Here is an 11498-nt window from a genome sequence, read left to right on the forward strand (position 1 = left end):
TAGAATGTTAAAATAAATAGTATTCAGTACCATCTAAGAAAATATTAAAAAAAAAAAAATCAAGGTTCTCACCTTTTCCCATTTGCTCCAAAAGGATTTGTCCAGTTTGGTTTAATTCCTCTAGTCTGGGGTTTCTTTCTGTCTGTTCTTTTTCTAATCCCTGAAAATAAAGTTACAATATAAGAAAACTGCAAATTTTCTTCTCAATATAATTGTGATGCTTCTTGAAGTTTTTATATTTAATGTCCCTCCCATATTCATTAGGTATTACAGTCAAAGTTTGCCTAAGAAAATACTATAAGATAAAGCTATGCCATTTCAGGCTGCCCTCCAGAAGGGCAAAGACGATTAAATTTGAAGGCAAATTCAAACAACATAAAACTTTTGTTTCTTTCAGAAGAAAAAAAATTGTATGCTCCATTTATGAGTCTCTATCAGTAAGAAATAATTAAAGCTACTGTTTTAGATCCAGGATATCCATTCACATACATGGCCTCAGTATACTCCACATGATAAAAATAACACTTTGAGTCAATTGAATTGAATGTGCTATGACAACAGAGATCCCTGAACAAAAATAAATTAAGAAAAACAGAAATAAATTGAGCCTCAATATTATTTGTTGGTATTATATTAGGTGTAGGGCCTAATGCAAACTTTTAAACACTGACAATATATTTTAGGACACAAATGAAGGTATTTTGTTCTGTATGTTTGAAGACTGGCTCTTAACTGCAATATTTATGTCTCTATGGTTCGATATTATCAATGTCCCTATATTTCAGAGACAGGGGAAGACAAATCTTCCAGAATTAGTAGGAAAGGGCTGAGCAAACTCATGGACACACACACATACATACACACATTCATGTACACAGTCAGTGTTTGATATTTTCTCCAATTGATAATTATCTATTAATTAACTAGTATCCAAAATAGCAGAATCAAAACTTCCAGGCAACCCATATCATTTCAATCAGACAACCTGGAGAGGAATCCCACTTCCAACACCTATGCACGTAAGTACTTAAATTTAGCTCTCCTAATTTGATCCACACAAACTTCAATGTGACTGAGTGGGACAACCATTTTTACAGTCAAAGATTAAGAAAGTACAAGAAATTCTAAGAAACATCACATTTTTGTTAAGCTAACTACCAAACAAAAAGTCACCATCAAACTGGAGAAAAATTATTACCTGCTTTATACAAACTGATTTTTCGCTACATTTCACGGTGGTGGTAGACTGGACTAGGGATTCTCCACCACTGCGTCAGCTGGAACAAGTTATTCCCAGCACTAAAACAAATGAAGTTGATATTCCCCAAATTTATAAGAAAAATTAGTGATTAAAGCCATAGTTAAATTTTCTTTATTCTACATTTTCCCCAACCCTTTGGCATCTACTACGACTTGTCTAAAACAACAAAATAAACAAATATATAAATAAAGGGAAAACATAGGAACTGCCAATCACACCTTATATAAACATACACAATTGTTATTTTTTATCCCCTCAAATATTATAGGAATAATTTCTGGAAGTAAAATTGTTTCTGGATCACAGGATGGAATTTAACTCATCAATATTTTGTGGTGCTTGTCCCATAAAGATCACTGTAACTTCCAAATTCTCTGCCACTTAACTGCCTTTGAGAACTGGGTTGCTGAATCATCGTTAATATGATCTACTGGTCTATCAGAAGCATATGAAATGATGGAACACAGCCCTCATTTCTGCTCTCCTGACCCCTGTGCAGAGGGCTCTGATAATGGTGCTTCCACATTCCCCCTGCCCATAGTCACCCTCTATAAGCCAAAAACTCTACTGAGTGCTGAAAATTTCCATGGAAAATTATCCTCACTTTCTAAGCACTCGCAGCAGGCATATAAACAAATAATGACGTAAATGCAGTGAGGGCTTTCACAGAGGTATGGTCAAAGCAGTATGGAATCTTCCTAATGAGGCGAAAAGAGGCTTTCGGAAGGAGAGGGCATTTCAGCCACACAGCACAAAGGCTTAACAAAGGGCCATTTGGAGCCAGGACAGCACCACGTGGTGACAGTAGGGAACTAAGAAAAGTGCAGGAGTCAGGAGGGCTGAAGCCCTAAAGAACGAATGAGGGGTGATGAGGCTTTGCTTAGAGGTAGCAAAGACAGCTGTCTGGAAGGCCTTGTATGCCGGGGCACATGGTCTTCACATTTTATCCCCATAGCAAGGGGCAGTCATTAATTAACTGCAAGCACTTGAGCTGAATAATCAGATCTATATACATATACATTTTTTAACTGAAGTATAGTTGATTTATAATGTTGTGTTAGTTTCTGGAAAACAGCATAGTGATTCAGTCATACATATATATTCTTTTTCATATTTTTGGTTATAGGTTATTACAAGATATTGAATATAGTTCCCTGTGCCATACAGCAGGACCTTGTTTTGTTTTTTTTAATCCATTTTATATATAGTAGTTTGTATCTGCTAATCCCCCACCTTTCCCTTTGGCAACCATAAATTTGTTTTCTATGTCTGTAAATCTGTTTCTTTTTTGTAAATAAGTTCTTTGGTTCAAATTTATATTTTTAAATGATCACTGGTCACTGAAGCCAAGGGCTGTGAGAATTTAAGAAGGGAAGGTAAATAATGGCAAACACTGCAGAGAAAGGAGGTCTGACAAGAGTGGAAATCCACCTTTGGATTTTGAAAGCAGTGGTCAGTGGTGACCCCTAAATAGGAATAGTTACAGTGGAATGGTAAGGCAGAGATTAGCCTCAGCTTCTCAACCAAACATTCACAGTCAGCCGTCTGACCCCAAGCCACCTCTCCAACCTTAACTCTCTATTACATTTACACACACACCTAGCATGAAATGAAACAAATTATTTGTTCCAAGGATCATAGAACCCTTGCCCAGCTCCTAGCCTCTGTTCAGGGGCACTGCCTGCCTGCTGTTCCCTTCCACCCAGCTCCAAGTCCCCTCGTCTTCAGGGTGACTTCACCCTCTGGAATTCACCAGTGTACAGAACAACTGCAATATTGGCCTCAATTCAATTCCCACGGTACCTACCACTTTCTAACTCACATCATCCACATCTACACACACCTTGTTTCTCCAGACTCTTTACAAGCTCCATTACGGATGTAGATGGCAATACAGACTTGCTCTAGGTGCCCCAATAATTCATAAAAGCATGTACAGGGAGTTAATGAACACCAATAATGTAAATCACTACAATCTCCTGTTTCAATTTACAGTAACACACATAAGGTACAAAGTAGCAGCGCTATGATCACATATATTTTTATTAAAACGTATTCATTTTTTAAAAGACATCCCTTCTCTAAATAGTGTATATAGAAGAAATTTTGAGATTTGAAATAATCTGCTGTATTTCGAAGGCAAAATATCTTCAGCATACACCCATATATTATTAGGTACCAGATTAAGGCAGATCTAATTAAGTGAAAAAAATAGTAAAAATAACTGGATCACTTTAGCAAGTGTCCCTTCCTGCACATCTCAATGGTTAAGGAAGGACGGACAAAAACTCCTTCCCCACACAGGGATCTGATGCCAGCCAGCTTGAATCAATTCAAAATTTATTACAATGTTCTAAAAGCTACCTTAGGGCTGCATTTATTTTACAGAAAGATTTTGGATCCTATCACATCTTTATGCCGACAACAAAGCTATCCTGATGAAACGTTTTATTTAATAGGATATTTTTATTTTATGTTTTACCTTCAACTTCTTTTTCATTTCTGATGTTTCTTGCATCTTCTTATACTCTTTTATCTCTGTGGCCTGAATGGCAGTCTTTGATTTCAAAATCCAGTTCAACAGCTCAGCACTTACAGCATCAAACCTGATTTAAGATTCAGATGTTACCAACTGTCATTCGTTTTCTTCTGTTGTTTCACTTGGCTCAAGAAAGAGAGCTACCAAAACACCTATCAAGCGTGTGTTTTTAAGCTCTCCTCAGAAACAGCGGCAACCCAGAAACACAGTAACCACACAAGGTTAAGAGCATCCATTTACAACTAAAGGTGTGAAAAGAGGAACAATACTGTAATGTTAATAAAGAAAATAAATAAAAATTTTAAACATTATAAGAAACCACTTATATTTGTATAAACTCTTGCAGATAATGAAAAACAGATTCGGTTAGCTAATAACAGAAAAGAACAAGAACAGACATTCCTAAATTAATGCCTTCTCTAGTTCAGCATGTAATTACTGAGTCTCCTATACGCCAGGCACTGAACTGGGCTCTGAATAGGAAGTTAAACCAGACACAATCCCAGCTCTCACGGAGCTTTCAGTCTCATGAAGGCAATGGAAAGTAAGAGCAGTAACAAAAGAATTTGCTGGGTGCCAATCCCAGGAATTCACAGGAGGCCTCGTAATCCAACTGGGGGAGATGGCTTCCCGGAGAACAGCAACAGGAGTTTTCCTTGCAGAGAGAGAACAAAGGAAGGGAGGACCACCCCTGGCGCCCTGTGGGTGTTAGGTGTGGCTGGAATAGCAAGTACCAGGCCAGGAGGAACAACTGACAGTGCGGCAGGGAGCCACATGGCCCGGTAACCGGAAGGCCCTGCAGGGCAGATTAAGGAGCTGAACCTTAACCAAAGGGAAACTCAGAGCCAGTCAAGGCTTTAAAGCGTGAGACTGACAAGATTGTGTTTATCCTTCTGTGTTCACTGAGGGGAAAGAACAAAGAGAGGGAAGATCAGAGAACAGGCTGTGGTAGTAACGGGGGCCAGAACTGAGTGAAAATGGAAAAGGAGAAAAGGGGACAGACTTGAGAGGTGTTGAGAAGGTCAGTCAAAACCACAGCGAGGAGGAACAGGAGAAACATTCCCCGGTGGCTGGCCATTTACCAGGCCCTTTTCTGAATGTTTTATGTGCATTATTAACTCAACAACCCTGAGGATACACTATTATTATCCCTTCTAATGATGAAGGAATTGAGCTCACAGAGGTTTTAAATAACTACTCCAAGCCACAAAGCTAACAAATGGCAGAGCTGGGATTCAAACTGAGGAGTAGGTCCTCTTAACCAGTACTCTGCCCAAAAGGCATCTCAAAACAACTTCTGGGTATTTTTAGAGACTTTAAGGTAAGCACAGAGGTTGTTCTTGCTGATTCTTTTGGGAAACTTTGCTCAAAGGATTTCTAGTGAATTATGAATATTTGTCTTTTCATAAAGGTAAATTTTTCTTGTAATTTGAACAGGATTTTGTGATACTCTAGGTAAATAACCAGAGGGTCACAGCATCGCTCAAACAATAGTACACTCCTCCTGTCATCTTAACAGCAGATTTCTATTTAATCGCTCAGAGAAGAGGAGCACCAACCAAAGACCACAGATTTTAAGTGACCTTGGAGACTTAGTCCACTTCTGCCTTCAGTATGAGGAGAGTGATGTGAATGCATCAGAGCTGCAATGATCCCAGATCATGTTAACAGACGTGTATCTACATTATAGGAAATGACTGTCCCTATGATGATTTTAAAAACCAGGCACCAGAAGCACCAGGAGGAGAGGAGGGGAAATACACCATCATTTCTGAAGCACGTAGTATAAGCTGTGATAAGCAGTTGTTCAAGGCTTACATCTGCTCAGACAGCACATTTAGAGACAGGCTAATAGTGGTCTCTACAGCAGACTAAAGATATTAAAGGATCTGGAAACCACGTCACACTAGGCATGGTTAAGAATACTCTGGACTTTAGGACAACAGAAATCAGAATATGAGATCCATCCTTAAATTCTGAAGAGGTACCATATTGAAGAGGGGTGACGTGGCTCTATATTGCACCAGAAAGCAAAACCAGCACGAATGGGCAGACTCAGAGGGGGCAGACTGTCCAGGCATAATTTCTAATAGTAAAATTTCAATGCCTTCTGCAACAATGAACTAGACATGCTCAAGCCTCTGTTTGTCCAGGAATTGACTGAAGGGATTTCTGCATCAGTCAAATCATGGGTAGAAGACTGTGGAACTCACAAACGGTTGCCCACCCAACAGACACCTCCCTCCCCACACTTCTTCCTTGCTGCATGAGTCCCTCAGAACACAACGATAGAGGCTGGAAAGGCAGGACAGTTTCAACCTCCCAAGCACCGAGGGCCTGGGCAAGTGACTGAGTCCTGGACAGTAAGACAAGGAGTAGGGGGAGTTAATTGATGTTTTCCAGAAAAGGCCCTTCTCCTGGATTTAAAAAAAAAATAAAAAATAAGGGAAAACTGCCCTGCCTGCCTATATGCAGGTTACACAAGGATGTTATGCTCAGTGCTACAGGAGCATCTTGGGACCATGAGAAGACAAGGTAAAAGCCAACATGCTGAGGAGGGCAGAGACAAGATGTCAGGATGCGGGACCACACCATTCCATCAAAACTCCCAGACCTCCAGACTTCTTACGATGTGAGATAATCAGTGACCTCACTGTTGATAAGTCACATTGGGTATAGCACTCTGCTTCTTACAGCAGAATGCACCCTATATGACACAGTCATGTTTAAGATTTTATAGTTATGCACTGTGATATTGTAATTTATAAGAAATTTATATTTGATCTCCGTTCCTGTTTCTGGCACAGAGCTCCCAAATCCCTTGGAATTTCCTAAATAATGAGAGCAATAAAGGTGTTTTTTTGTTATGTTAGCAAGATGACTTTTGGATCTCCCCCTAAAGATGGGGGCTGGTGGTCAAGAGAACCAACCCTGAGATTAGAGGAACTTTCAGTCTTGCCCCTCTGACCTCTGGGGAGGGGAGAGGGGCTGGACATTGAATCAAGTGCCAAAGGCCAATGATTTAACCATAACCATGTCATAAAGCCTCCATAAAAACCCAAAAGGATGGTGTTCAGAGAGCTTCAGGATGGTGAACACTGGGGAGAGTGGAGCACCCGGAGAGGGCATGGAAGCTCTGAGCCCCTTCCCCATGCCTTGCTCTATGCATCTCCTCAGTCTGGCTGCTCCTGAGTTACATCCTTTTATAATAAACTAGGAATCTATTAAGAAAAACATTTCTCTGAGTTCTATAAGCTGCTCTCGTAAATTAACTGAACTCTAGGAGGGGGTTAGAAACCTCTGAATTATAGCCCGTTGGTCAGAAGTACAGGTAACAACCTGGATTTGCAACTTACAACTGAAGTCCAAGGAGGAGGTGGTGGAAACCTCCAATCTGTAGGCAGTTGGTCAGAAGCACAGGTAACCTGGGCTTGTGTCTGGCATCTGATTTGGGGTAAGGGAGGAGGGGGAGAAGGCAGTCCTGTAGGACTAACCCCTTAACCTGTAAAAATCTGATGCTGTCTCCTGGTAGTGTCAGAACCGAGGTAAATTGTTAGGATTCCCAGCTGGGGTCCTAAGAACTGCTTGTTGGTGTGAGGAATCCCCCCGTTACCCCACCAAACTTAGAATCAGGACCAGAATCTATTTATGCACCTTAGTCTTTTACAACCTTCCGAGCTTCCAAATGCACAAAGTCAGCATTGGAGAGACACACTACCAGACACATCCACAGAAAATAAACACTCAGGAAATGAATGAGTTCTGGTAACGTCCACATCAGAAGCATCTCCCTCATCTGCTGCCTTGGCTCCAGAAGTAAAAGTTTCACAGCTGCTGTCTGCAACTCAGAGGGACACTGGTCCTGCAAGGAGATGCTCTCAGGAGGCACAAACACGATCAAAATGAAAGTCATCTGGTAAAACTGCAATCGTGCTTTGTCTAACAAAAGCTAAATTGGGGAAATCATATCATTTTTATTCAGGCAAAAATAACCACCCATCTACCCAAGCACTGGGATTCTACCATCAAAGGGAGAGAATGCTAGCCCTGCTCAAGGGCTGTGGGAGGGCGCCCTGCTACAGTCCCTGGCACACAGTACAGCTCTACAGAGGGCCTGACGTGAGTAACAGCTCAGTATACACCAGCCGTGGTTATTCGTTATTATTATAAAGACCCTGAGATTCCTTTGAGTCAAAGATGGAAAGACATTTTACCAAAGACAAATGTTTAAGCCAAACACGAAGCATCTGTTAATAAATATGACAAAGGAATTAACAAAGAAAGAAAGAAAACATGAAAAAAGAATGGCGGTTGGAGAAAAAAGGAAATTAAAAAGGAATTAGTTCCCTGAATCAAGTATTTTTTAAAGGTGAGAAGAGGAAGGAAATTCACCAATAAGGAAACCAATCTAAAACAAAATTGTGATGGTGATGACATCAGAATTGTGATGGTGAAAGAAAGGATAAATGTGGGGTCATGGACAATCATATCCGCCCAAGGCAAACGATGGGAAAAAAAGAAGGGTCCTGTCACACAGTTTTCCCAGTCGAACCCAAGATAAACAAATGCTTGACCAGTATAAAGCGGAATATTCAGAAGACTCAGGGGTAGGGAGTGGTTCAGTAGTTGAATTTCCATAACAATAATTATGTCTATATTTGTATATGATTCATGACTAGCACATAATAAGTACCAAGCACAAAACACACTATGTGCAGTACTGGGTTTGGGAAATGTCTCTATTCTCACTTTTTCTTAGCTTCTATATCCACAGGGATCTGTCTCTTCTTTGGGGGAGGAGGAGGAGGCAGCTCTTGCTTTGACCTTTTTGTAGTTACTTGTTCTCTTAGGCGAACAGTCTCCAGGAGATCCTTCTGGGGAATCTGGGACATTCCCAGCTTTGCTACTGCCTGAGTCACCTGGAATAAAAATCAGCCAGTTTCAATTCTTTCTAGCAGCTGTATTGGGATATAACTCATATGCCGTAAAATTCTCCCTTTGAAAATGTATGGGTCAATGGTTATCAGTATAGTCAGAGTTGTTGTGCCACCATGCCCGCCCTCTAATTCCAGAATGGTTTTACCATTTCAAAATGGTACCTGTTAACAGTCACTCCCCATCCTTCTCTCCCTCTTGGCCCCTGGCAACCACTCACCTACTCCTGTCTCTGTGGATTTGTCTGTTTTAGATAGTTCATATGGACAGAATCATAGCGCACTTAACCTGTGACTGGTCACTTAGCACAATGTTTTCAGGGCTCATCCATGTTGTAGCATGGATCAGTATTTCATTTTATTATTGTCTAATAATATTGCACTGTATGGATATACCATATTTTGTTTACCCATGAATATATGGGTTGTTTTTACTTTTTGGCTATTATAAATAATGTTGCTATGAACTTCAGTGTTTAAACCAAAGTGTTATTTTTGATCAATTCACTAAATTTTTTTTAAATTAATAACAGTATTTAAGATTTAAAGAGCATTTAATGGATTCACGCCAAAGTGCTATCAACTACTAAGGGTTAAATGACTGGATATTAGTAAGTCTTTTGAAGATCTATTAAAATTTACTTTAGAAAACTAAAAAAGATTTTCATATGTCAAGTTTTTCAATTGTATAGTAAACCAGGTATTAGTTTAGCTACTACTTTTATTTCATAAAAACTAAAACAAACCTGAATGTATAATTCCTACTAAATGGCACAATATATTACCCAAAGCAAAAGGTACCTGGTTGGAGGAATCCTCTAGTCGCTGAACCAAAGAATCCCATCTCTGAGTCAGTTCCTCTGAGTCACTGTTGATCTTCTTTGATGCCTTAGGATTATCAAGTAATTGACCCACATCCTGGCCAATCTCACTGAGCTGATCCAACGCTTGCCGCTTCATTTCCATGTCTTCCTTCAAAATCTAGTATTTCACATATTTATTAGATGATTCCCTTTTAACAGGACCTTATCTTCCTGCTCCCCAGCCAGCAAACGAAAACGTGTATTTTATAGTAAAATTTACCCGATTTGCAATTCCCTAAAGCTAAAGACATATGACTTCCTGCTTCTAGATCGTTACATGGCAGCATTCTAGTGCTGGGTGATGAAGTCTATTCATAAACTGTATTACCATTGATATAAAACACGAAGACACCACAGGCTTACAAGTCAGAAACCGACAACGACCCCACTTACAGCCAGACGTCGAACACTGACACTCAGTTCCTTCTGGTCTCTGAAGCTGCTTGTCTGGACTTTATTTAAAGCCTCTTCTTTTTCGGTTAACCAAGCTTTCAACAAGCACTACAAATTATAAAGTTAGAAATACATTTAGAGAACCATTTGGTAATTCAGTTCAACCAAGTTCCCAAATCTCTAATTTTTGTTACTAGAGGCTTTATCCCTACTTTGGGTAAGAAGGATTTCAAATATCTAAGCCTGAGGCATGAATGATCCAGAAAGATATCTTTCTTTAAGATATTATCCTTCTCAAATTTGCAACAGATCAACCTGAAATTAGCCCCACACCTGGGTAACTAGACCTAATTCTCAGCAAGGAAGGTGGATCTAAAAGGCCAAATTCAACTATCCACATCTCCAAAAGAATGACATTAAAACTCTCTAGATGCAGAAGGAAGCTCAGAGGTTTTCTTGTCTCAGCCCCTCATTTTATGGAGGAAAGGAAGAAGCCAAGTTTTATGTCCAAGAACTCTTGGCTAGTTAACTGCAGAGCCAGATCAAAAACACACACCCTGAAGCCAGCGGTTTTTCTATGCATCTTGCCGAACACCCACACTAATGCTCTAGATTCAACAGTAATTATGATTAAAGGAGGAAGTCTGAGTATAGTCCAAAGCCACTGTAAAGATCTTTAAACTTCATTGGTCAGTAATGCATGTCTCTGAGGTAGAAGACATTTAGTAATGTAGAGCGATTAAACTTGAAGGAGGGGTAGAAAACAGCATGATTGTATTGGGGTAATTTTTCCCCAAAATGTAGTATTTACTGCAGAAACCTTTTTCTACATAGTTGGTTGGGGTAAGGGGACGGGGAGGAATTCTCGGTTCTGTATTTGCAAGGGAAACAACTCTTTTCTAATTGTTTTATTTACCAGTTAATTTAAAAACCATTCTCTGCCTTTATATTACACCCAAAAAAGGATGAAGATTAATAAAAGACAAACATGGAACCCGTCCTCAATGTGAGAAGAGTGATAAGACATGAGTAACTGTGGCACAAGACAGAAAGTACGGACACCACAAAGAGATTACTTCCAGTTTTGAAACAACGGGGGAGGGGGAGGGAGTTTATAGATGACTTTATGGTCCTTGACAGATATGTCACGAGCAAAGCCCACGGGAACCCCCAGGAAAAATAAAATGGAATCTAGGTGATAAGACCTAACCTTTTCTTTTGTTCTTAGTCTAGTTTCACGTGCCCATAGGGGGCCGTGTGCAGAAGCTTTGCACCTAACACAGTGGGTAAGAGTTCCCGGGGTAGAACCGCTGAGCGTACCACCTAACTTGGTGCACTGTAAGCAGAAGCACCGAGCAGGACACCTCAGGGCAATATGGTAGCAGCAGGCCATGTGCAGAGATGCTGGACCCCACACTGTGACCTGGAGCTGTGAGCAACACGCCTGCGCCAGACCTGCAAGAACTCAGCACCCCCCCCCCACCAACAAGAACCTCATAAGCAGCCCT

The 11498-nt window shown here is 40.3% G+C and overlaps 1 protein-coding gene across 11 annotated transcripts in view; it reads right to left on the reverse strand.

Moving 5' to 3' along the window:
• The window catches only part of UTRN (utrophin), a 457676-nt gene that overhangs the window by 324002 nt on the left and 122176 nt on the right, over positions 1 to 11498 (reverse strand). For all 11 annotated transcript variants that reach the window (XM_074368225.1, XM_010965836.3, XM_074368224.1 and 8 more), the window contains 5 exons: positions 9991 to 10098; positions 9536 to 9715; positions 8550 to 8719; positions 3744 to 3867; positions 73 to 160 (listed from right to left, as the gene is read on the reverse strand). In XM_074368225.1, the coding sequence (XP_074224326.1) occupies positions 73 to 160; positions 3744 to 3867; positions 8550 to 8719; positions 9536 to 9715; positions 9991 to 10098 (670 nt within the window). The remainder of the gene's footprint in view (positions 1 to 72; positions 161 to 3743; positions 3868 to 8549; positions 8720 to 9535; positions 9716 to 9990; positions 10099 to 11498) is intronic.

This window comes from Camelus bactrianus, chromosome 8 (assembly GCF_048773025.1).
Source record: "Camelus bactrianus isolate YW-2024 breed Bactrian camel chromosome 8, ASM4877302v1, whole genome shotgun sequence".
NCBI lineage: Eukaryota > Metazoa > Chordata > Mammalia > Artiodactyla > Camelidae > Camelus > Camelus bactrianus.